Raw genomic sequence first — 27,089 nt, forward strand, 5'->3', positions numbered from 1 at the left:
TCCCTGAAGGCAACACACATCAGTGGTTTTGCATTAATTTACAGCTTGCACCGACAATTAAAGGTAAGAAGCCTAATACTATCACTATAGGGATTATGGCAATGGGCCAATTTGCCAAAATGTTGAACTATCCCTTTAACAAAAAAAAGAAAAAAAGCAAAGTTACTGGTTGCACATGCGCAAATAGATGAGAAATCTCACATTTTCGGGCCACATTTAGCAGCAGAAATGTTCCTGAACTTTCTACGTGTTGTAAAACATTCACCAACTTTATTTTAATCTTCTACTTTTGCATCTGAGTGTTTGGTTTCCGTCGTGCAGAAACTTGTCAGTCAGAGTCCAACCTGGGGGAACGGGTTTATCTGTTATTTGTTTGTGATTTATTGATACTATTAGGCAACGCAAGGCAGCTTTATTTATAGAGCACATTTCATACCAAGGGGAAACTCAATGTGCTTTTACATAAAAACATACGGTAACACTTTAGACTAGGGAACACATATTCACCATTAACTAGGTGCTTATTAATGTGCATATAAGTAGCTTACTAGCTCCTTATTAATTATTAAGCACGTATTAACACCTTATTCTACATAGCCTTATTCTACCTCTATTACACCATGAATTAAGATTTTTCCTCATATTAACTCCTAATTATCGCTTATTCATTGTAAAGTAATGCATTAATGCTACTAATTCAGAGTGATAAAGGAAGAATTACTGTTCTTGTGCTACTGCCCCAATAACCCACTGGTTATTCACATCATTATTCAGAAACAACAATGCATTAATTTACAATGAATAAGCCATAATTAGGAGTTAATATCAGGAACAATCTTAATTCATGGTGTAATAGAGGTAGAATAAGGTGTTAATACGTGTTTAAGGAGCTAGTAAGCTACTTATATAAGCACCTAGTTAATGGTGAATATGTGTTCTCTAATCTTAAGTGTTACCCATACTATTTTTATATTTAAATAATAGCCCAAATAGTAAAAATTGGAAATATTAAACATACCATTAAAGGGATAGTTCACCCAAAATTGAAATTTCAAGCTTGTTTGTAGCAGAATCTCCTCTTCCCGGTTCGAGGAGCTTTGAGAAGCTTCCGCTACAAAACAAGCTTGAAATATAGACTTATTAAATTTTTTTCTGGACAATTTCGCATTTCTGGGCTTCAATACAAGACGGACATTACATACGAGCAGCATGGAGGTATTTGGATGTTTTTTGGTGTGTCTTTTTGTTACGAAGACAGTTGGTATCCATTTGCAACCGTTATATGGACATGCACTGCTACACCGAGACCCCCTGTAACTCAGAGAAGCCACGGAGGACTCTGAAACTTCTCTATCCCTGAACTATCCCTTTAAGGAGATAGTAAGCTACTTATATAAGCACCTAGTAGTGAATATGTGTTCCCTAATCTGAAGTGTTACCCATACTATTTTTAAATTTAAATAATACCCCAAATAGTAAAAAGTGGAAATATTAAACATCCCATTAAAAGCAAGAAAAAGAAATGTAGAGAAAAAAAGAAGTTGTATTTTCCCTGTTGAACGTGTCCTAACCCTCCTCCTCCCTCCTCCAGCTGAACGCCGACTGCCTGGACGACCTCCCGCTGGACTACGACCTGGCGCTGGGCGGCGTGGGGGTGGGGGGGGTCGGGGGGGTGGGGGCTCTGGCCCTGGAGGCCGTGGTGTCCGGGGCGTCCAGCGACGGCACGCTGAGCGAGGCCGGGTCCTCCGTGGTGCTCGACCCCGGGGTGAGGCGGGTCGGACTCCCGCAGGACTACCAGGACCCGGACACGCTGAGAGACAGCCCGCTGACGGCCACCACCGACACACACACAGGTAGCACACACACACACACACACACACAGGTAACACCAGAGATGGACAGAGTACTCGTAGTAAGTAAGAGTACAAAGTAAAAGTAGCTCAGTCGACATGTTACTCGAGTAAGAGTAAAAAAGTACTTGCTTTGAAGGCAAGGCAAGGCATCTGTATTTACTATATAGCGCATTTCATACCAAGGCAACTCAATGTGCTTTACATAAAGACAAAACATAAAAAAAAAAAAAGCATAAAACAGAATGAAAACAAACACTAAAAACAGAGTTAAAAGCAAGAGCAAATAAAAGTAAAATAAAATAAAATAGATGAAGTTTAAAGTTCTTAAAAATAGCTTGTGAAAAGAAAAATGTTTTTAACCTGGATTTAAAAGTGCTCACAGTTGGGGCTGATTTCAGTTCTGCTGTACTTAAGTATCCAATAGTACATGCTTTTAAATTTACTTTAAGTAAGAGTAAGAGTAAATGTCTTATTTTTCACATCAATGAATTACTATATTTTTTTCTAAATGAATTTAAGGAGCTTTTAACTCTTGTTTCTGAGAATGAACTCTTTGAAACCAGCTGCAATGATGTGCTGCTTTTAGGGGTCAGGGTTTCCTTCTTTGACAAACACACACAAAAAAGAGCAGACCTGAAAGTAACGAGTACTTTTCAGCCTTCCTAGAAATTAACTCGAGTAAAAGTAAAAATATTTGTCTTGGAAATGTATTCAAGTAAGAGTAATAAGTACCAAAGAAATCTAATACTCAAGTAAAGTACAAATCCTCTGGATATGTACTTAAGTTGTACAGTACTCAAGTAAATGTACTCTGTTACTGTCCACCACTGGGTAACACACACACACACTGAGCTCTGGCCTCTGGTAGCAACATGAGTGGAGTCAGACTGACCCCTAGTGGCGATGCTGTGACATAACAACTCATAGACACACAGTTGTAGTCAGTGATAACGTTCTGTTAAGACTGAATGTCAAATGGTGTAACCACAAAAGAATTATAAACATTAGATATTTCATCCATCTCCAGTGGATTTAAGTGTAGTTATAAAAACTATACTTTCTTCTGAAAACATTACATTGAAATAGATTTTTTTTTTAAACGTATTTCTATTTTCTAGATTCAGATTTTGATGAAAAAATAGCGGTTACACCTCTTGACATTGGGTTGCATCACGTCATTGACCCTTAAATCAAACTCTTCTGTGAGGAGCAGCTGAAAGACTTCAACAAGAACACGTTATTTTGTTTTATTGATTATTTTTGATAGATCATATACACACCATAAATAAACTATAGTTTTACAGTGAAAACAGGTAATTCTACGATCTCAGGATCAAATATCTCTAAATTTCCTGAGGGTTTGATCAACTCATTAATCAAGTATTTCCCTTATTTAGCTAACAGACTAACTTTTTTTTTTTACTAGGAGCACATTGGACCCTAACTTAATAAAAATTTCTGCACAAGCAGAAAATTTTGTGGCACACACCGTAAATTGTCTGGCAAAGCAAATATTCACATTTTATTTTCATTCATGATCCTCACACAGATTCTTTGAGTCGCCCCGTCCATGTTTCACCAGTGGTAAAAAAAACAACAACAACCAAAAAACAGCAAATGTACTGGTTGCTCATGTGCAAGCAGATGAAAACAGTACTTGCAATGTCTCAAATTTTAGGGGCAAAACGCCTCCATTGAGGGGCAGACTGGAGCCCTGTTACAGTTACCTTTGTTTAAAGCTTCCTGTTTAATTACAAGTTCATTTTGTAAACCACACCACAGAATTTATAACCTGAACTAGTAGTAGAAAATATTTGCACACGAAGTCGTTTTTTTTTCGCCCAAAATTGCCGCACGTTAAAAAATAAATTCATGTCGTCCTCATGTTGTGTGTGTGCCTTAGATATACTGCCAGCTGCTGTTCAGGATTAATTGGATCATGGAGATTTGTCATCTTCTTTTTGTTTTTATAATTTTCTCTTTTTATTTTTCTATAAGTAAGAGGACTTTTGGAATTTTGAAACGGAAAGTAAAAACATATAGTAATAAAACACATCAGACTCAGTGTGTAAGGCGTAAAAACACATAGAGAAAAACAGACTTGTTGTGCCGAGACCTTAAGTGAACTACTAATATACTAATGACTCATTTATCAGTTCCTCATCTGCTCCCGTAGTGTAACAGAAGGATTTCCTTTCTTCAGCTCTGGTCTTCAGGTTCTGTTGAGATCCAGCTAATCCAGATCTCCCTCCTCCCTCTTACAGGCGAGCTTCAGCCGATGGCGAGCAGCGCCTCGGTGGCGTCGCTGGTCATCGCCGTGGAGACGGGTCTGTCGGACGAGGAGGGGTCTATGGAGCAGACTCAGCTGGGGGACAAATCCTGAGAGGAGCACAACCAGAACCAGAACCAGAACCAGAACCAGAACCAGAACCAAAACCAGGAACTGGGCCAAACAAACAGACTTGGATCAGGTTCAGATTTTTATCCAGACTTTGTCCAGAGAGCGAGAGCGACCGACTGAAACCCGACTGCACTACACCGAGTCCGACCCGAGCTCCTCCCGGGCCCTGGTTCTGGTCCTGGTTCTGGTTCTGACCGGTTCCAAGTACAAGCTAAAGCCAGAACCAGCACCAGGGTCTGACAGGGGTTTTTTTTTCCCCCTTTTGGGACAAAGCTTTGCCAAACCAAACCAACTTTTCTGGACTTTCAGACTTGGGGGATTGGGAGTTTTGACACCAAGTTGAATAAATCTGTGATCTGGACTCAAAGAAAACCGACCGACCGACCGACCGACCCGCTTTGGATTCTTTTTTCTGTTTTTCTTCCTGGTCGCTCGTGGATCTAAGACCAAAAACCTGCCGGACTAACGTGGTTGTGGTCCGGTTTCTTCGGTCTTTGGACCTTCAGCAGATGTTCCTCCACTGGGTTCGAAGTCAGTCGACTCGACCTTACCGTTGTCTCGTTGCGTGCAGATGTTTTAATCAACCCACCACATCTGCCCCATGCTCTTCCTAGAAATAGATTAATCCTGATGAGCGATGGGGAAGTGAAATAAAAACCGACATTTCCTTCATTCCCAGTCAGTGTTGTGGAACTGGTCTCCACATCTGTCTCTCATCGGCTTGACGGACCTTCAGACCTAAGGACGGAGCAGCGGAGCTATAGATAAAATCCCAGGGGACTCATTTATGTATACTCCACGGATCATGAGGTCGGTCAAACTCGCCTCACGTGGACCGACAGGGTAGAACCTGAGGAAAGAGGGAAATGCTCTTTAAAAAAGGTCATTGATCTCCTTCCTCAACTGATCTGGAGAAACAGACTTCCCAACAACGGAAAATGACGCAATATTGGGACTGTTCGCTTCTCGTCCTGGTCTGGATTCGTGAAAGAGTCTTTTTGGTTAATTTAGCTCATTTTGGTTTTTCTCTGCTTCATGTACATGCAGGACTTCTGTGGTGACTGACGAAGACTTTTTTTTTGTTTTGTTTTGTTTTGTTCTGTTTTGCTCAAATGTTGGACTCATCCTGGCAGTATTACAGCTACAGTATTGAACAGTTACTATACACAGTATTTTGTTTTTTTTTCTCTCGCTCTTTGCCTGTCTGTATATTTCTAGGCCTCTTTATCTTTACAGCAGTCTGACAGCGTTCGTTTTGGATGCTTGCTTTCCTCGACTGTCGCTCCAGACAGGGTTCCTATGTATGTGTGAAGAACAGGCGACCCAGAGAAAAGCTCCTGACACTCTGCAGGGCTGTGCCGAAACCGACGAGGTATGACGGAGGTTGACTGCGACAAATTGTACAGCTCAAGTTTCAGAATGTACGAACCGTTCAGGGAAATGGAGGAGGAGGAGAGCTTTCAGCTGCTCCACCTCCTGCTCTCCCGTTGGAATCGGTTTGTTTATGTGGTGAAAGAAAACCGATCTGTAACACCAGGCAGACACTGTATCCTGTTAACACAGTTTAATCAGTACTACTCTGTAGAGATCAGAGTCCGTATTCACAAAGATTATCATTCTAAAAGTTGAGTTGCTCTTTGTGACGAAATTCTAAGAAATTTTTTAGAATTAAAAAAAAAAATTCTTGGAATTCTAAGAAAATTCTTAGAATTCTAGGAATTCTTAGAAATCTAGGAAAAAATTCTGTAGAAAATACTCTGTAGAGATCAGAGTCCATATTCCCAAAGATTCCTTGTACTAAGAGTTGAGTTGCTCCTAGTGATGAAATTCTATGAAAATTCTTAGAATTAAAAAAAATCTTGGAATTCTAGGAAAATTCTTAGAATTAAAAAAAATCTTGGAATTCTTGGAGAATTAAGAAAATTCTTAGAATTCTATCTTAGAATTCTAGGAAAATTCTTAGAATTAAAAAAAAAAATCTTGGAATTCTAGGAAAATTCTTAGAATTAAAAAAAATCTTGGAATTCTAAGAAAATTCTTAGAATTCTAGAAAATTCTTAGAATTCTAGAAAATTCTTAGAATTTAAAACAAATTCTTGGAATAAACAACCAATCACAGCTTCTAAAAGAATAAGTCATACTAAGTAATGGGATCAACCACACCTACAATTTTCTGTCCCCTTCTTGCTCACAGTTGCTCTCAGCAACTTCCTGAAGTGAAGATTCCTTGGTCAGTGGTTTTAGGCCAAGTTAGGAGAAGAATCTCTGTGGACACCAGGTATTTGTCCACGTCCCCAACAATGTTAAGACAGATGCAGCGATGCGACTCTGAACAAAACTAAAGACCGTTTTGTGATGACGGATGCCTTTCAGTATGTTGATAATTCCGATTCACAGAGTGAACACTGCCAAATCCTGAATTTTAACCCTGGCTCAGTCCGTACAGTGTCTGCCTGGGCTGCGCTACAAGATGCAAAGACTTTCCTGACCAGTCTTCCACCGAGTCTTAACATTCGGTGAACGTTGTCCGAACTTCCTACGACAGTCCTCTTCTTATGCCATGTAGGAACCCTGAATATAGAGTTGCCTTGTTTTGTCGTTTCTCTGTCCATCCATCCGTGTGTCTGCCTGACCACACGTGTCCCTTAGTACGGCCTCGCGCTGCCTCTCTAAAAACATGTTGACCTTTAAACCCCGACAATCAAGTCATGGATCTTTTACCTGCGAGTCAGAGATCCTTCCTCTGAGCTGAGGCCTAAGAGGCGTTCAGACCTACGACCTGTACACTGCAGTAGGTGTTAGCTGCCATTAACATTTCCGTCACCAAAACCAGCCGTGACAGAAGTACCCGAGCTGTCGACGTAAACACCAGAGCTGTAGGACGAGTTTAGCGAAGAATCCCTCCCTGCTTTAGTGAGTGCAGTTCGCTCCTGGACGTGACGCGCAACAGCTCAAAGCCAAACGTGTAAATATAAAAAATGTATATTCCACAAGTTCACTACTACGCCACATGGTGTCGCTGTTTGCCAAACCGGTGTTTGACTGCGTTAAGGCTTCGGTTATGGTGTCGCCGGCGCCGTGAGCTTCCTGAAACAGAGAGAGATAAAAGATTGTCGTCTATTTTGATACCAGAGGAGATGTTTATTTTTGTAATGAAGACACCCAGCAGCAAAGACTGATTTCCCCTCCCGTTCCTCCTCCTCTTCTTCTTCCCACGGCCTGACGATACTCAACGGGAATATTGATCAGGCAGATTTAAGTGTTGATTATTTGTGTAATTGTACATACATAACAGTATGCGAAGGGCCCTGGCAATGCGAAACCGAAACTCATTGTAAGTTTGTCCGTAAACATTTTGGGATCTGTTGATGTAGCCTTGACGAAAACCGCGACTCTGATCAGAAGCTGGATGACCAGAGCTCTGACGGTTCTGTTTCTGTTCTTTCCCGCTCTCTCTGGCGGCGAAAACCGAGAGAATTAAGTTCAAAAGAAGAACACTGTACCACTCTGAGAGAAATGACAAAAAAAAACCCTACTGTCATATTTAACACTATATATATAACGATATACGACACAGAACTGATCGGTTTCAGTGGTGAGTTCAGTTCAGTTTTTTGGTCGTTAGCGTTGGTGTCAAATCGAAAGAGTTACGAAGTGTCACTGGTGTTTGTGTTTCCAGTCCAACCAATTTGTTCTTTTTATCTCTCCGACTGTCAGAAAACAGTAAAGACTGTAGTTTTTTTTTGTTTTATTTTTGAGGTTTTTTGCTTCCTAGGATTCATCTTTCCTCACCGTTCAGTTTCAGTTTCAGGGCTGAGGACCAGTCAGTTACCAAGTATATAACAAACAAACACTAGTTCATTTTAAAGCTTCTTTGCTGTAATATATGAAGATGATGACTCTCATGTTTGCCTTGTCTTGGCCAAGTTTCAGTGAAAAAATGTTTTAATTAAAGTCACTTCTTTTGTGCCGTAAGCTTTATTTTCAATTCATTTAGTTGAATTTCATGTCGTTTTTCACCTTTTGCACTGTTTTCACTGTTGAAAGTGAACTTCCCTCTACCCTCCCTTGTAAAGACCGAAGCTGCTGTGGCATGCTGGAGCCCCTGAGGTATCAGCAAAAAAAAAAAAAAAGAGAGAAACCCAGTCCTAACCCCCCACCATACCGCATTAATACAGGCCAACAACAAACATTTCAGCAATCTTAAGTATTTCAGCTTTACAGTTCCCCATTAAAATAAGTCCTAGTTCATTTTTATGTCGAGATCTAATGAGAATTGGAGCTGTCACTCTGTCATCACCAAGTAGGAAACTGTGAAAATATAAATGTAGTTTTTCATCTCTGTTCACAAGGTCCAAATAAAAGGTCTGTGACACTAAATTTGTGCATCAAAAAGTCTGACGTCAAAGCAAACTGCATTCATGAAGGAAATCTTCTGTCAGTGTTAAATTACGACTTAAATACCTTGTGAATATGAGTGGCACTATATAATTATAGGTGTTAATTATAATATTGTGACTATAGCTTACCATATCTGTAAGATATCATAATTGGATACCTGTATCGTAATTGTGAGATGTGAGATTTGTACCTCACAATAATAATCAATCAATTAATAATTGAGTAATTATACAGATCTTGTATCTTCATTATGAGAGAGAAGTCATAACTACAAGCTATGAAAGACTTGTTAATATGACTTCATTTCAAGAGTTTATTATTGACAGATCGCATCTCAAAAGGTTTAAGATATAATTTTCTAATAATTAAGAGCTACAGATTATGAGATCACGGATTCTCCTTATTATAACTGATATAAGAAACGATCTTATATTTATCACACATTAAGTGACACTTATCTGACTTGGACGTCTTAATTTTCTCATCTTTCTTATCTAATAAGAATCCATCGGCCTTTCATTGTCCAAGAATGAAGCTATAATTGGCTTCTCCAATGTCTTTTTCCCCCTCAACCTGCTGGGGACCCTCATGTCACTGCGAGTAATGACGTCTGATTGGTTCTTCTTTGTTCCTCCCTTTTCCCTCCTTCCTTCCTTCCTATTCATTAGATTCACATGACGTCACTGTGTTTCTGCGCCGCCATATTTGTGTCCGAATCAGGGCAATCTGGGCACAGATCACAGCGTCACGTTACCAGAACAAGTGGAGTAGTAGGAGGAAATCAGCAAGAGACCGAAAATTGACGTTATTTGAAAGATGCCAGGATTATATTGTGCTGTTGACTGTGATAGCAGTCGCCAAAATAACCCCGGACTGCAGTTTTATTCCATCCCAAAAGACGTAAAATATATGCGGAATAAATGGTTGACTGCAGGCATCTATCAGTGGCAGCGTCACGTGGGCTGTGACAAGTCTCACACAAAGAGGGGATTCACTTTTTTTTTTATAACATGGATATATTGAATTCTGCATTTTGATTACTTTCTCATTAATTACTCACTGATTCTTCATTTAGGGTCTTTTATTTCTGTATAACAGACCGTTGCTAAGTAAAACGGGCCGTTGCTAGGGACGCCGCTCTGATCAGCGGAGCAGGGCAGAAGAACTATCAAGGATTTTTACCTTGTGTTTCATTTTTACCAACTTCAGACTAATTGTGATGTTAGAAAAATGACTTGTAGCTTGTTAGAGGGAGAGTGGAGGCTCTCTGCCTCCCTCACCGCTGCTGGAAACCAAACCTGCGATCAGAGCGGACAGAGCGGACGGGTCAGCGGTGTCACAGCTGTGACCAGCTGTGTCTGTGCCACCGCGAGTCCGTGACACTAGTGCCGTATCGTAATCTCTTAAAATGACAGACAGCAGGACGACATAAATGCGCACATCGTAACATTTACATGATAATTCATCAATCTACTGATTGATTATCAAAAGCTCGTTGAAAACAACTACACACGAGTCGACCGAGAGGAGGGTGAGGAGCAAACAGCGGAGAAGTGACCGGACTAAGGACTTTGATCAACATTACGTCTCAAATTAATTAATTAATTCATAAACTGTGTAATAAGTGGGATAATATAGAGTTTGTCTGTTGTTATAGAGATATAAACCCAGACAGGATGTATGAAACCCTGTCATTTTGTCAAGAAACTGTCATTTCCATCCTGCGGTTTGCATGCTGTCATATGAGGAGACCTGTCAAATCGGACACAAATATGGCGGCGGTCCCTTCGACGCGACGTCACTGCAACCTATGAATTGGCCAGTTGGCTGTTTCACCCCCCTTCGGATGCTGTGTTTTGATTGGTTGCTCAGCCCCTTTTGTTGATGCACTTTAATACTGTTTCTCTGGAAGGTTCTTGATGCGTCTTCTTGTCTTACCCCCCCTCCCCAACATCTACTTTCACCTTCTACTCCCTCCCTCTGTCTTTTCTAATTTGTCTTAACTGTGATTTTTTTTTATTTTTCTATCTCTCCCGTCATTTCCTTGCTTTTCCTCTCACTTTGATTTCAATGTTGAAAACGTAAGACGGTTGTTTTGTGTCAAAGGATCTGGAAAAGCAAGGAAAAAAAATACAAAACAAATCTATTTGTTGGCCGACTGCCCTTTTCGCCTTGTAGCAACCAAAAACGTAATAATTTTGGCCATTTTAAATGTAATAAAGCCAATAATGTAATAACCTGCCAATAATGTAATAACATTTTTGAGCCAATATTGTAATAACTTTTTTGCCAAAAATGTAATAAGTTATTACGTTATTGGCCTAGTATTAAAAAAAACCTTTGAAAATGTAATAACTGGTGCCGATAATGTAATAATACATAAATATGACGACAGTTCTTGAAAATTAAAGGCTTTTATGCAGTTTTGTGCAGTTTGCCAATCACAAATAGGTATAGTGGATGACATAGTCGTGTCATCCAAGATATGTAGCCTACTATCTTTCACCTCTCTCTCTCTCACTTCTACCATGCTTAATGATATGTTTGCAAACGGAAGAAGTAAGCATTGTAGGCTATCAACATAATTATGTATTATTACATTATCGGCACCAGTTATTACCAGCCAATAATGTAATAACTTAATACATTATTGGCAAAAAGTTATTACATTATTAGCTCAAAAGTTTTATTACATTATTGAAACGTTATTACATTATTGGCTTTATTACATTTAAAATGGCCAAAATTATTACGTTATTGGCTGTTATTACGTTTTTGGTTGCTACACGCCTCATATTGTAGTTCTACATTGTAGTTTCTGATCAGGAAATCCTTAAAATGTTTATTCAGCATCGTTGTTGAACATATATTTTAAGTAATTGACACATTTTGCATTTAGTTGTAGAAAAGACGAAGAAAATAAGGGAAAGAATGAGCAGAACAAAAGACAAAACTGAAATGTCAGATCCTTCCAGAGAGACGGGCGAGAATTGTAGAGTGATCAGGTGTGTTTGTAGCCGCGGTGACCTCTCGGCTGCCGTGGCAACAACAGGATGTGACGTGGTTGTCGTGTTGCGTTTCTACGATAGTTAATTGTTTTTTTTCCAGAGCGTCTGTTGTTTGATTGTTGTTCGATTGTCCCGTGCACGCCAACACACAAAGTACACACAGCCACATAACATACGTGTAAATACAAGGCGGTGTGATGCCATGTTGTTTCTGTGTTTCAGTTGTTGCACGTGTTCTGATTCAGGACAGAATTTAAATAAAGTTTTATTGCAAGTTTTTGTTTTTATTCCAGCCTGGTGTTTGTGTGCCATCTTTGAAAATACAAGGGGGACATTGTTCTTGTTTTTTACAGTTCTAGAAATAGTTAAAATCCCATCAGTTCAATAAACATTAGTTCATGTTTTCTGTTCAAAGGGCTTTGCAAGTTTTATAAATGTGGAACAAATCGTGGCATTGATGCTAATTAATGGTTTTCCAATAAATGTAAAAGTTCTCATTCAGAAAATATTACTCCTGAGTAGGGATGTCACAATTACTTGTTTTCACAATTAATCATGGTATTAATAAACGCCACAATTAATTGATCGTAAAGATTCCTAAATACCGTCACTTCCCAAATAAGATGATGTTGGAACCATATCGGCTGATGTGCGCAAAAATAAAGGTTAATGCACAGATACCGGTCCATTTATCTAACCTAACATTGAATCGGTAGGAATTTAAATGTTAGCGTGTCATTTGTATAAAAAAAACACACAAAATAAAACAAAAAATGATTCAAATAAACGTAAACATTTGGTATAGATGACAATTTATGACCTGAATATTTCAAACATTTCCCCTGGGGATTAATAATTGGTCCTATATTAATAGATACTTGAAATATTTTGTGTAAACAATGAGTAATGTAATTATATTTTGACTATATTTGATTTTACACATTTATAGTGTTGTGAAATTAATTAATGCATAATAATCGTGATAATCGTAATACCGTGATTATTTCTCTGACAATAATCGTACCAAGAAAATTTGTAATCGTGACACAAAGATGAACGACAGTGAAGTGTTTATTGAACATCTAACACATTCATCTATTGACATGCTACAGCTACACACAGTTTATAAACAGATACATCTAGAAAATGTCTAATAACACGGACAAATCAGTATTTATAATCATCTATTTGTGACAGAACAGTGGAAGTTTATATGAAAGATGAGGGCTAAGACAATGTTAACATGTTTCACTCGTTTTCAGTTTAAGGAAATTGCAAGTAACAGAGAAGATGGTGACGTCATGGGTATGTTGTGTTTTCTTATTTTACGTTGAGCTACCAAGCTAGCAGTTGGCTATTAGCATCATCAAAAACAATAACTAAATAAGTTGTAGAACCTTTATTTTGTGCATTTATACTTATTGATTATTGTCACTAACTCTGCAACACCTAGTTAACGTTCTGGTACTGCACTACATTCTAGCTACTTAGCATTTAGCCGGACTGGTGTCAATGGTGTTACTTTGTTCTCCTTTGCGGTTATATTTAGCTGCTGTATTATGTTGTGTAAAAAGTTCACTTTACTTAATTTAAATGTTTAAATAATGTAAACTGAAAAGATAATGTGTAAATTGGTTGTAGCAAAGGCTAGCTCGTCTACTAGCTTGAAGCAGCCAAACTGCAGTCACTGCACTTATGGTTTTATAATTTCACTTCCTGCTTTTTGGCTTTGTAGTGCTGTGCTGGTCACATATGATATGACTATGTTGTACATCAAAACTTCATCTCAATATTTCAAAGTGATTTGATCGGTTTTGAATTAACCAACGGGAGCAGTCCAGAGTCGCCACACCACTGCACTCAGCAATCGAAACTAGACTTTTTCAGCTGCTGATCAATGTTGAAGGTGGAAGAAAGAAATGGAGATCTGTTACTGGTCCTCAGGGGAAATGAAGAAGCAGTTCGTCTCTGAATCTTTAGCTTGTTATTGCTGGTCTGAAAGAAAAAGAGGGGTTTTTTTTTATCAGGTAGATGATTTTGAGGGGAAATTATTATTGCTATTGCTAGTAAATACTGAATCTGTGAGTTCTACTCGTACAGATATTAAACCTCATCTTACCTGCAGACCTCACCGTGTGAAAGAGTTGGAGCTACAGAAATAACACAACATTTAGTAGGTTTCTGTGAGTCAGACTGCATCAATCACTGGGATGTATTTAAAGGGACAACATCGGCAGAACGAAAAATTCTGTGACAATAAAAAAGTCTCATATTAATGTGGATGAATCTACGTTACCACTTGTTAATGGGCCCATTTTCGATAAATACATCGTTTTGTCTCTATCGTTATTTTGTTATTATTAGTGGTGGCGGAAATGCTGGGCGAGCTGACCAGCGTTTTTTACTTTCGGTTTCGTGGCGAGTCATGAGAATAACGCCGCCGAATCGCCGTTTATGGTCGGAACTACGACGGTATGTGATCGTCTTCCAATTCTTGATGAATGAAAACATGAGTCTGTCTTGCGCCGGTCAAAGAATTTCACGGTGCGCGGAGGCTCATAAATGTAGTGTGAAAACGCTTCGCTTTTCCAAAACTCCTCGTTGTCCCTTTAATTTCAGTTACAGTCATTTTGTCATCTGAACATTTTACCTTTTGGTTTCTTTTCTGGCTTCAGCAAACCTGTGTCTCAACAGGAAGGAGGCCACGGCCTCAGCCACCTGCACACAAACAGGGTTTATATATATATATAGATCAACTATACAGAGGATCCACAGAGCTCAGATTGACAGTGTATTATGGTCTGTTTTCTCACTTTGTCTGGTTTGTCTTCTTGCACTGCGTGGCCACAGGGGGGCAGCACCTGCATCATGAATTTACCTGAGAAGAGAAAACGGCACCTCAGGGACACACTCTGAACATCTCTGTGTCTCTGTTTGAGGTCATTTTTGTCAAACACACACACACACACACGCCCACACACACACTCCTGGGCTGTCACTGCCAGCGCGGTTGTTGACTGACACAACCAGATGTCCCTGGAGAGGAACTGCCGCCTCAAGGTGTGTGTATCCGTGTTTATCTGAGGGCCAATGCAACTGTCCCCGGGGACGACCGAAGACGTCCTTCACCTTTTCCTTCACAGTTAGTGCAGAAGCCCAGCATGAAAAGAATGTCAGCTATTCCCATTGTGTCACACAGTGTTTCTCTACTTCCACCACATTCTGCTTCTCCTAGACTACATTTCCCATCAACCCTCCCTGCTAACTTCTCCATTACGACCAGCAATCCCTAGAGCTGAGGTCCAACAACCCGTCCTTTCGGATGTTGCTATGTTGCTTTCTGAAGCAAGACAAATACGAGGTAAACGTTTTTTTTTTTTAGTTTTCTTGTTTTTTATTTGCCACAAACATCTTTTTTTTATGCATTAAAGGGATAGTTCACCCAAAATTAAAATTTCTCATGTCGACTAAGGGCTGGGAGAAGTTTCAGAGTCCTCCGTGCCTTCTCTGAGTTACAGCGAGGCTCCGTGCAGCACTGCAAATCGCACAAAGATTTGCGCCGGCGTCAGTAATCGCACTGACGCTGGCTCAAATCACGTGAGATTTGGATGGACCAGGAAGAGGAGCTTCCGCTACAAACAAGCTTGAAATATAGACTTATTTAATTTTTTTCGGAACAATTTCTCATGTTGGGGCTTCAATGCAAGAGGGACATTACAGACGAGCACTATGGAGGTATTTGGATAGTTTTTGGTGTGTCTTTTTGGACGAAGAAAAGTGGTGTCCATTCGCAACCGTCATATGGACATGCAGTGCTGCACGGAGCCCCGCTGTAACTCAGAGAAGGCACGGAGGACTCTGAAACTTCTCCCAGCCCTTAGTCGACATGAGGGTGAGTAGATAATGAGTATAATAAATTTGAATTTTGGGTGAACTATCCCTTTAACTTGTCACTAAAACAAAAAAACTAAGAGATTACGGTTGCATTGAGTCAACACCCTACCTTGCATCTGGCCAATAGACAGGTCTCTGTCCAGCCGGCCGATTCCTGGAAAGTTAAGCATAAGCCATTTGTGAAACACTGAAATAATTCACTCTACTCTAAGACAGATAGCAAAAATAAAACTGGCATTAAAATAAATTATGCATAAATCATGTAATAAAACCAAGAGGACAGAAATGCAGAAATGTAATTTTAAAAACCTACCTGCCAAAAGCAGGAGTTTGGGCAGGTTGCAGGCCAGGAAGAGGTTGGAAGTTCCTCTGAACCAGCCGTCCCAATATTTTTCTGACTTTGACAGATCTATACGCCACTTGTACACACTCTGACAGTAAAACACGGTAACCCTTTAATTTGCAGGTGGTTAATTACGTGGTAATGTCAAGAAATAGCCAAGAAATAACAATTAATTGCATCATAATGTCTAGAAATAGCCTAGAAATAATGGTCAATTTCATAGTAATGTCGTGAAATATAGCCGTGAAATAACGATTGATTGTGTAGAAATAGCCCAGAAATAACGGTCAATTTCAAGGACTTGGTGGAGAAAAATTCTGGCCTTTCCCAAAAAATTCAAAGCATGAAAAGCATGTGTAATCTTTAGCTTTTATGAAAAACAGGACATTACTATGAAATTGACCGTTATTTCTAGGCTATTTCTTGGCATTACCACGCAATTAATTGTTATTTCTTGGCTATTTCTTGACATTGTCAAGTAATTAACAACCTGTAAATTAAAGGGTTACCAAAAACACAAAGATGAAGATTTCTTGAAAATTATTGAAATAGCAGGGGGGGGGGGGGGGGGGGCATTAGACATTTTGATGTTTGCAGACATGTTAGATCATGATATCTGAGTGTAGGAGTTGTGGTTTGGGTGATATATGAAAGTCAGTCGAAGTTATAGAAAGAAACAGTGGCAGCAGCATATTTACAAATTAAGGTAACAGAAATGAATGTAAGTCAGTGATGTCCTTTCAAATCAGTGTTTGCTATCAGAGTCTATTAACATCGCATGTAGAATAGAGGTTAGCAGAAAAAGGGCTCTTTTGCAATGATATGGTTGATGTTAATGAATGTAAGTCAATGGAAAATGACTTAACCATTAGTGTTTAAGTGCAGTTAAGTGAGTTTTTCATACCTGGCCTTCGCTGAGGCTCACCTTCGAGGTGGCGTTCTCTTTGTCGTTTACGTAGCTCTGATCGTTGAACTCTTCGTTGTGTTCAACAACCACATCAGTCACCGGGCTGGCCTGCTCCAAAGCGTCAGCCTCCTCCACCTCACATCTAACAGACATTAATAGTGCGGAGAGAACAAATTATCATAGCAAGTTAGGATGGGGTTTAATGGACCTGAGGATACCTCACCAATCGGAGTTTATTGTTTATTATTAAGATCCCCATTAGCTGCAGCAAAGCCACAGCTATTCTTCCTGGGGTCTAATAATATCAAATAAACAGTTGAAAACACAAAACATAAACATTATAAAAATTAAAAACAAAAAAAAAACAAGTGAGCGATATGCTTAACCTAACAAAACAAAAACAGAGTAAGTGTTTACGTTTCTTAACTGTGCTTCATTCATTCTTCGTTATATTAATTGTTCACATGCTATTACCCACATTTCTACATATCATATGTATACATCATTACACATCACACATCATACTTGTATATACCTTAATTCTACAGAATATACATTATAATAACACATCATATATCCATCGAAATATACTCCATATATAAATATACCATGTTGTTTACCATGTTGTCTGGAGTTGGCTTACCGTTTGATCTGACCGACCATCGAGACTCTGGCAGACTCCAGGTTCCTGATTTGTCCACTCTTGACACTGAATGAAGCAAAGTGGAAAACGGACTTGTTAGAAGCTCTTGAGAGAATATGAGAGTAAATGTGGCCATAAATTCTCACCTCCATTCTATAGCGTGGTCCATAGACTTGAAGGACTTTGGTCTTCCCTTCAGGAAGTTCTGTATACTGTGGAGTGCATCCATTGCACTGCCTGCAGGAGGAACAGCGAGAATATTAATTAGCATCTAAATATCCCAATTAAATACTCGGATCTACTACTCAGATGAATCTGAATTGACCTACACCTACCCTCTACGACGTCTATGGCCACCAGACCCACGGTGGTCGGTACCAGCATGTTGCTGGCTGCGTACACGGCGATCGCACCGCCAACACCATGGCCCATCAGAACGATAGGGGGAGGTGTCTCACCATAGCAAGCTCGAATCACATTGGCTACATCACTGAAGGGTTGGGGCAAGTGGACGGTAGAGTGGGAACAGAGTGTAGAGTAGTTGTTTTGGTTGTATGGAACAGTGGGACTGGACAAATTGACACCATTTACAGTGAGTGCTGGATGCTGTTACCTGGACATAGTTTGAGTTGAGAAGTCATCTGACTGGCGGACCAGGGTAGCACCTTAACAGAAAGAAGGATCTTAAAATAATACAACTAAAATTTCTTTATAGCAGCTCAAAATATAAACACACTACACGTTTGTCCCTTAAAGCAGAAGTAAGCGATCCGGTCGTTTTGGGTGACTTCTTGCCGAGTTAGCAGTCCCCGACCTCGTCATGGATCTATTGGTCCTCGTCCCTACGTCACCACATTAACGCGCATCCCTTGGATACAAGGAAATAAAATAAAAGTTTTCTCCTCAGCTTACAGCAGAGCAGAGTGACTGACAGACCCATGTTTCGGACCAAACACTCTATGTAAGTGATTGCCGTCGGAAGACATAACTATTTAAGACTTATATTAACACAAATATTCCGCTTACTTCTGCTTTAAATGGTATTTTAGACAGATCAAACCCATAACCACTGATACAAACGGTTATGTGTCTGTATCAAGCCTCACCATGACCCCGGAGGTCCATGGCAAGTACCCGGCAGGCTACTCTGCTGGCAATGGCTGTCTGCAACACAGAAAAACCAACCCTATAGCTATCAATGGTCAATTGGTCGGCCATTATTTGAATCAACCAGACACTGATAGAACAGATACTCACAGTGAAAACGGCCCAGGACAGGGCTGAGTGTCCTCCGCCGTGCAGCAGAACCAGTAGAGGTCCATCACTCCCGGCTTTATAGATCCTGAAGACGTCCCGGCTGTCGGGTGGCCCCACGCTCACATCCTCCATCTGGTCAAAATACTCCCGCCATGACACCGGCGAGTAGTCGAGCTTAAGGCCAACCTCACTGGTCGACATGTAGACACAGAAACACACACACAGTATGCTACCTCTATAAACCGTACACGTTTAGCAGGATTATACCCACTACAGGAACCATTATCCGCCAGTTATTGGCGCCCTAGCTTAGCTAAATTGGAGCAGAAAAAAAGCAAGTTGTGTCAATTTAAAAAAGTAAACATTTACTTAATCATTCATACTATAATTCTAGCAGCTGTTATTTTCAATGGTCAGATGACTAGCTAGCTCTTTAGAGAAGCCACAAATGTCCGCTATGGTAACTAGCCTGTATGGAAGTTGGAAATGGGAAGTTATTAGCCGACCATGATGCTTCATAATTTAAGCATCATCCTATTGTTTATTCTGAGCAAGTTCAGCTAGTTTAGCACCTAATTTCCACCATGTTTGAATCTTAGCAAGCTTGTTTAACATTTAATGACGATAATTCTCTTCAGAAAGAGTACAATTAACTGTTTCCATATAAAGCACCTGGTGGGTGAGAAACCTGCAACAGGTCAGTTAATGGTGATGCTAGGAAAACAGACAAGGTGCTGACAGCAACTAGCAATTGAACAAATTAGCTATTCAAGTTCTGTTTGCAGTTTTTCGGACCATGCCTCAAAACAAATCTAAATAAGTGACTTACTGCTCTGTGTCAAAGTTCTCCTCCCACATGCTGCGTCTCAGCAGGAAGACGTCCGACCGATGGCTGGTTATCTTCAGTCTGCTGTGTTTTCTGTGTGTGGATCAGTTGTGAGTGTATTTATGTGTCTGTCTAAGTAAGTAATCAAGCAGCTTTTCCTTAATAAGAACTGTACAGCAAAAAGAGCTGCTCCTGGTCCTGTCCACTGGGTGCCTCGTCCATCCACCAAACAACAAAGGGGGTGGCTGTTGACTGCTGGTGTAAGTACGAACACACACGCAGATAAGACAATACCTAGTCATCTGTTGTTGTCAGGTAGCATCACTGCTTCAGAAAACTATTGGTCATGACGGCTAAAGAGGGTGGACATAGAAGCAGATGGACAGGGTTAAGGGTCCAAACTCTCTCCTTCTTAAATGTGTCGAACATAGAATCACTTACCGCAGCAGCCTCAGCTAGATGTTGACATAACTTTTAAGAAGTTTTTGTCTTTACTAACCAGGCTAGATACAATCTTATGCTCTAAGTCTCATCGTCAGGGTTTGTCCACAACAAATTCCACTGGATTGAAACAGTTGTATCTAAGCGTAGTGGCTGGAAATCACAGCTGATGAAAGATCACTGGCTACATTTTTGTACCTTTAATGCATTTTTTGTGTATTTATTGATTGTCACAATGTAAAAGTAACACCTCTCCTTCAGCCTCACACACTAACAGCCCTCAGGTGGCAATGACAGACACCAATAGTATCCAGGTAACCACCAGTGTGCTGTTGAGTCATTCAGAAAAACCACAATCTGTTACAGCTAAGTACATATGTTGATAAAAGCACACACTTTCCATTTGCCATTACAGTGGATTAAAATGACAGAATAAAAAAAAAATTAAAAGAAGAAATACAATAGAAAGATGATTACATACATTTCCCCATCACTTCTGGGTTTGTAGTTTCAGAGAGCTGAGGTGAAACCTCTAAAAGAAGCTTGGGTGTCCAGCGAGGAGATGAGTTTGCTCAGTGGGACTTTGAACTGTCTCTAAAGCTCGTTTTATGTTTATCCAGAACGCTCCGGTGTGTCCGGCCTTTGGCCAGCTCAGGTAGGTGCATCTCTTCACCAGACTCCTCATACGGATGAATGGAGCAAGCTGCTGGGCCGGGATGTCCTCCAGAAACAGCAAGATCAACACATCCTCCTTCTCATCAAATAGACGATAGCTGTAGACGGATCAGAACGCCCAAATCCTTGAGTCAGATCTGGTAGATGAAGGCATGAAGTAAAGTAAAGAAAGGCAGCACCCTCACCTGGCCATCTGGATCTCCTTGGAGCACCACTCGCTCTGCAGGTAGTTCTGACTGATCACACTGATGGTCTTCCTGCTGCTATAGATGGCGTCCGTGATGTTGTCTATGATGGGCTTACCTGTGGAAACAGAAACATCTTTTAGTAAAACAAGTGCCTACATTAATAGTCAGGTAATAGTAGTCTAGCTTTTTTGAAGTGGGGTTGTATGAGGCACAAATGGTCGTTAAGTATAATATCTGCAGTTGAAAGGTCTCTGCTGCCCACTGAGAAACACTGGCGCATCGTGAACTTGCTGCAGTTGCAAGTTCAGAGTGGCCAAAATGGGATGTGAAATCCATCTTATCTTCAATCTTACTGCTGATGCCGAGAAAGAGGAAGAGAGGACGAGAAAAGGGTATGTGTGGTGAGGTCTCATTGCTGCTCTGTGGCTTTGGCAATACAAGGGTCAAATATAAAGTGAGACAGTGTTTCTAATTTGGACAGTTCCTGAAACAGGTTGTCTATGAGGCTTGTGACTTTATTTTGAAACTCTAACTCTAACTCGAAACTTTAACTTAGCCAAGTCAGTAATGCCCCCATCATCAACGTGTGAAATTTAGTTGCATTGAACTTGTAAACCTATGATCTTTGAAAATCTTCTTAAATCTGTCCTTGTGATTATGTTGTTTGAGGCCACAGGCTGCCAAAAACTAGTGTCAGTCATGTGCTCAATGTGTTGCAGCTGATATAAATCACCCTATTAAGTTCAGACTGGTCAAATGGGATGTGAAATTCATCTTGTTTTCATCTCATTGCCAATGCTGTGAAAGAGGAAGAGAGAAGGAGACAAGAGTGTAGTGTATGGTGAGGCCTCATTGCTGCTCTAATTATCTGTACCTGGTTCGAAATCTCTGTGGTGCAGACAGAGTCTCCAGCCCTGTTGTTCCTCCAACACTGGAAGCAGCTCTCCGTAGACCCAGGCCTCATCGTGAACGTTATAGGACACAAATGCATCATACTGGTAAGGAGTGCCCTCCTTCCTCTTCTTCTTGTCATAGAGGAAGGCCAGGAAGAGATAGAAGGCATAGGCAAGGTGGTACCTCAGGAAGTGGTAAATTAAGGATGTAAGGAGAGTTAACAAAACCAGAAAAGAGCTGGAAAGGAAGCAGAAGAAGCTAGCATCTAGCCAACAGGAGCTGATGTCAAAGTCCAAGAACTTGTTCCCCTGTTGGCTCACAGGGAAGGCACAGGTATACTGGTGGCCATTAATAACCTGTGTCTGGCTGTTGCTCAGCACCCACTGGTTGAAGCCAGAATTGGAGCATTCGCATGTCAAAGGGTTACCACTCAGGTCGAGGTATGTCAAGGCAGGTAGGGACTGGAGGACATTAGCACTGATGATTGACAGCTCATTGTCACTGACTCTCAACCAGCTGAGTGCCTGAAGGTTGGCATGAGTCAGGAAATCTAAAGACCTGAAGTTATTGTTGGAGATGTCAAGTGCCTGCAGGTTTGGGATTGGTGAAAACAGTGCAGGGTCTAAAGCAGACAGTTCACTGTTGATTATCTGAAGACCCCTCAGTTTGGGGGTGTATTTAAATGTGTCTAGGTGAATTGCCTTCCTAAAAAATTTGTCTGTCCATAAGTACTCTAAGGATTTCAGACCCTTGAACAGATCTGGTGAAATTTCACCACTGTATGAATCATAAACTTTCAGTGCAAGTTTCTTCAAGTTGGGTAAATTAGAAAAAGGTGGCTCAGAGTTTTGTTGAGAGCTCTTCTGATCCCAATGAAAGGAAAGATGTAGCAATAGGTTTTCTAAGAGTGGTAGTCCTGTGAAAAACACTGATCTATACATATTAAGTGACACAGTGAGAGTTTGGAGGTTATTAAGTCCCTCAAATGCCCCATCGTTCACATTGTAGTATACATCTGATTCTAAATTTAAAATAGTGAGGGAAGACAGATTCCAAAAGTCTCCTTGCATGAGCTTTAAATGACCATTATTTTCCAAATTCAAAGATTTTAGTTTACCTAAATTAACTTTGAAGGTATTGTCACAATGAAAAAGGGCATTTTTTTCAACATTTAGGACTTCTAAATCATTCAGATTTTCAAAAACACATCCTTGAAGTTTAGAAATGCGATTGTTATTGAGATAAAGTTTTTTTAACATGGTCAAATTTTGGAAGTCGAGGCAATCAAGCACACTTATGAAGTTGGAGCTCAGATCCAGCGTTTCTAGTGTGGAAAGCCCTCGGAGTGCCAGCGGTAGTTTAGGCAGTTGGTTACTGTGCAAATCCAGAAGCTTGAGCTGTGTTACTGATTTAAGTGAATGCTGTGATATCTCAGACAATAAATTAGATGATAAAGTAAGTTCACTGAGATGAGAACAAGACCGTAGCAGGTTATCGTCTATAGTGCTAATTCTGCTGACCGTTACTGAAAGGGCTCTCAGAGAAGGGATTTGGCAAGCAATGTCTATGAGGCCTTCATCTACCCACTCTTTCATGAAGTACAGCGTAAGTTCTTGTAGAGAGTCAATGGTCTGCAGAATCTCTCTGTACGTCTCAAAGCTAATATAAGTTCCACTAAAGGTCAAACTAGTCAAGTTCTGCAGAAATGTCTTGTTTGACACATCCCACTCGAGGTCACTGCTACACTTGCTCAAGTCAAGAGACTGCAAATAAGGGAAGATGTCTTTTGTGATGCTGAACTTCTTCAGCGGATTCATAGAAAGCTGCAGTACCTTGACGTGTGAGACGTTGAGAGGCAGGTCGTCTGACTGAAAAGAGGTGAACTTGTTATACCCAATCATCAGCTCCTTTAAAGTTGGTTGTTTCAAAAGTTGAGCAATATCTGTAATTTGATGTAGTTGGTTTGAACCCATTACTACTATCTTTATGTTGACCAGGAACTGGAAGGCCACAGGCGAGATGTAAGAGATTTGATTGTCATCGAGAGACAGTGTTTCTAATTTGGACAGTCCCTGAAACATGTTGTCTGTGAGGTTTGTGAGTTTATTTCGATCCATGATAAGAACATTTAACTCAGTCAAATCAGTAAAAGCCCCATCTTCAATGTGTGAAATGAAATTGTATTGAACTTCTAAACTTATGATCTTTGATAATCCTTTTAAATCTGTCCTTGTGATCTTTACAATGTTGTTTGAGCTGAGATCTAAACCTGTTGCATTTTGGGGGATATCATCTGGAATAGCGGTGAGATAACGATCTTTGCATTCAACAAACACATATTTAACAGAATAGGCAACTGTGCAGTTTTTCAGCGAGAAAGCCAGTGAGGGATGAGGGAGGCAAGACTGAAGACAGAGAAGTAGCAGAGACCAACTTCCTAAATGCATTTTGACTTTTAGTGGAAAATGCATATTCACTATCTTGTGTAACTTGATGGTTTTTTTCCTGAGAACAGCACATCTGAGGAAGCTAAAATAAGAAATAAAGAGAGAGAGTTTGGTGTATCAATGGTTTTGTGACTTTTCCATATCAAGGGCAACTAAAATGACGTAAATTATCATCGAGCCTCATTTGGTAAGATTTTGTCCCAGGTGGGGCGGTGCGTGGCGCAGTGGGTAGAGCGGCCGCCCCATGTAGAGGCTACAGTCCTCGCCGCAGGCGTCCCCGGTTCGAGTCCCGCATCGGGCAGACCTTTCCTGCGTGTCATTCCCCCTCTCTCTGCCTCCCCATTTCCTGTCTATCTCTACTGTCATCACTATCAAATAAAGGCAAAAAGCTGAAAAATATACTTTAAAAAAAAAAGATTTTGTCCCAGGTGCCCTTTTTAACCCAACAAGGACCTCTTTGTAAAAATTTGAACAGATGATCTTACAGTAATAACTAGAGGATCCTTATGGCTTCTTTTAATCCCGTGACTTTAGCTTCAGCATACCTACTCGTTTTGCTAGTGAAATGTTTTGACAACACAACATTTTTTATGTCTATGCTTTGAGACTTTTCCTCTGGTGCAATCATCTGATCCAAATTTGAAAAAATACAGTTTTATGTTAACACATTGATTTAAAATAATCTATGAGAAAAGGCACTGTAAACACATTGGACAAATATCTATTGTATAGCACAAAGACATATATGAAAGTAAAAAGTTAAAATTGTCACTGTTGATTTATATTTTCTTTTGTATTTTATATTATAAGATCTCCTTATAATGAAGTATTTACATATGAACTTACCGTACTTGTCTTCTGCCTGTATTTCGAGGTTGATGATAAACTTTTAAATGAAGATCACCCCCGCGGACACTTTAGACCCCATGGCATGAGACTGAAAAGAGGAAGAGCTATTTGTTTCTACTTCAAAACTTCGTTGAGATAGAGATCAAGGAAGTAGTATCTGCACTAGAGCCTAGTCATCATTTGCCCTTTGTACAGCTGCAATTGCTTGACAGCAAACACTTTAGTCAAAGAGTTATAATTTGTTGTCTCATAATATGAATATTTATTGTCTTTTGTGTCTTAGACAATTTGGAAGCTCAGATTTGTTGGTTTGTCTTTTTATGTCAAAAATGTGACCTAAAGGTTTGTGGAAGACAAAGAAAAGAAATCAAAAGAGGACAAATGTAGAAAAAGTCAAAGACGAAGAGGAGGAGGAGGAGGAGGAGGAGGAGGAGGACAGCAAACATGATGATGATGATGATTGCTGGCTGCAGGCCCCTTCTCTCCTCCCTCTCCCTCCTCCTTTTATTTATTCATAAATGCATCCTCTGGTTAAGCAACAAGAACAAACGAGGGAGCAGCTGACGCTCTCCACTGCCGCTCAGCAGGCAGTCGCCAGAGAAAGATGGGATCTCCACACCTCTGTTAACCGATGTTGAGGTTCGTCATCTCTGAATAGGAGACTGAGAGAACCGGAATAAATGAGATGTGATGCCTTGTGTATTACTGGAGTTGACCTGTGATATGAAGCTCGTTACTGAGGGGGCAATGGTTTCATACTGAGGTAGGTTTTTACCAGGTTTTTTTTAATTAATCCTTTAACATTTAGCAAGAGACTTACAGTGTACCAGGCTTGCATGCTATTGCTCATCTCTGATGAAATAATTAAAACTCTCCTTTGACAGATGTAGTGTGTGCTTATTGATCAGTGCATTGTTAAATATCAACTTGGCTGCAGCTTGATTTTATATCTTCTTTGTGAGGATTCATTGGTTTTATGATTTTGAAATTCAGCATCCAGCAGTAAGCAGCACAATTTTGGGTGTCAGTGTCAGACTTCAGTCATACATTTTTTTCAGGTCATTATTTTATATGTATGTATAGAGATTTAATTTTGATTCATGGGTAGTTTTTCTGTGCTTGCTATTATGTATTAACTATGGCCTCTTTCTAGCACTGTAATATTTTATTTGATTCAGTTTTTTAATTTATTGACCATTTATCTCTCCATCCTTGCAATCAGGTGCTGAACCTCAGTTTCCAAGTTCTACAAATTTCCAGCTGTTCTGTGATTTCTACCGGACACTCACCATAATCATGCAATCATCCCCAAGTATTCCTGAGCATGAGAAAGAGGTTGTCCAATTGGAGAGCCCCATTCCAGAGGAGGCAAGTTTAGCCGATGCCCTCGGCAACACAATTCCCAATGCCAACTGGGGGGTGGAGCCTAACTTCAACCTAAACCTCAATATGACTTCGCCAAGCAATCCCCGCACTGCCACAGAGAATATTCGGTTGCAAGGAGGAAACAAAAAGCCCAATGGGGATAAAGGGAGTGGGAAACCTGGGGCGAAAGGAGATGACATTTCAGCAACTGGGAAGTCCATAAGTATCTTGACCACCACTGAGGCATCACCAAGGGAGAGAAATGATCCATTACAGCAAAAAAGCAAAATACCAGCTTTGTGTCGGCCACAAACAGCAGAGGCGTTGGTGAACAGCCGAGGAGATCAAAGGCTGAAATCCCCAAACCAGAAACACACCTCAACACTCAGTCCCACAACGCACACACGAAGCAACGTGGCAGCAAGTCCAAAACCATACCGGGGGAATCAAACAACAATTTCTGCAAGTCACAAAATGACTGAAATCAAAACACAATCATTGGGAGTAGAATCTGTGAGCATCTCGGGCCCCCGACCGTATACTGTTCAGACCACTAAAATGCCAACAGAGACCACCAACAAAATGACAGTGAACTTGAACCCTGAGACACAATCATCAAAAACTGTTCCTGTGAGCCCAAAAGGACAATTGAACATTATCAGTCCAAAACTGGCTAGTCAAACCTCAACAATAATGA

The 27,089-nt window shown here is 40.3% G+C and overlaps 3 protein-coding genes and 1 long non-coding RNA gene across 4 annotated transcripts in view; 1 reads left to right on the forward strand and 3 right to left on the reverse strand.

The window, feature by feature from the left end:
* rnf150b (ring finger protein 150b) overlaps positions 1–5,886 on the forward strand; it is a 28,423-nt gene extending 22,537 nt beyond the window's left edge. Inside the window, exons 5-6 of the mRNA XM_083993359.1 lie at positions 1,592–1,853; positions 4,118–5,886. Coding sequence (XP_083849485.1) covers positions 1,592–1,853; positions 4,118–4,236 — 381 coding nt within the window. The 3' untranslated portion in view covers positions 4,237–5,886. The remainder of the gene's footprint in view (positions 1–1,591; positions 1,854–4,117) is intronic.
* Positions 5,887–6,690: 804 nt separating this feature from the next.
* Positions 6,691–11,944, reverse strand: LOC311002143. Its single transcript, XR_014596219.1, has 3 exons — positions 11,446–11,944; positions 10,458–10,826; positions 6,691–9,290 (listed from the first exon to the last, which is right to left on the reverse strand). It is a non-coding gene; the product is annotated as an uncharacterized lncRNA (long non-coding RNA).
* A 1,847-nt stretch (positions 11,945–13,791) lies between these two features.
* Positions 13,792–19,565, reverse strand: LOC311001844 (protein phosphatase methylesterase 1-like; the record flags this gene model as incomplete). The annotated part of the gene is made up of 13 exons (XM_083993023.1): positions 13,792–13,813; positions 14,314–14,381; positions 14,477–14,541; positions 15,667–15,711; positions 15,871–15,988; positions 16,805–16,949; positions 17,451–17,516; positions 17,597–17,683; positions 17,782–17,940; positions 18,064–18,115; positions 18,557–18,614; positions 18,708–18,897; positions 19,537–19,565. The coding sequence occupies 13 exons, from the start codon at positions 19,563–19,565 to the stop codon at positions 13,792–13,794; spliced, it is 1,104 nt and encodes a 367-aa protein (XP_083849149.1).
* A 941-nt stretch (positions 19,566–20,506) lies between these two features.
* On the reverse strand, positions 20,507–24,178 carry LOC311001845 (uncharacterized protein; the record flags this gene model as incomplete). The annotated part of the gene is made up of 3 exons (XM_083993024.1): positions 20,507–20,747; positions 20,835–20,952; positions 21,712–24,178. The coding sequence occupies 3 exons, from the start codon at positions 24,176–24,178 to the stop codon at positions 20,507–20,509; spliced, it is 2,826 nt and encodes a 941-aa protein (XP_083849150.1).
* Positions 24,179–27,089: the final 2,911 nt, after the last annotated feature.

This window comes from Trachurus trachurus (assembly GCF_905171665.1).
Source record: "Trachurus trachurus genome assembly, chromosome: 18".
NCBI classification, from domain to species: domain Eukaryota; kingdom Metazoa; phylum Chordata; class Actinopteri; order Carangiformes; family Carangidae; genus Trachurus; species Trachurus trachurus.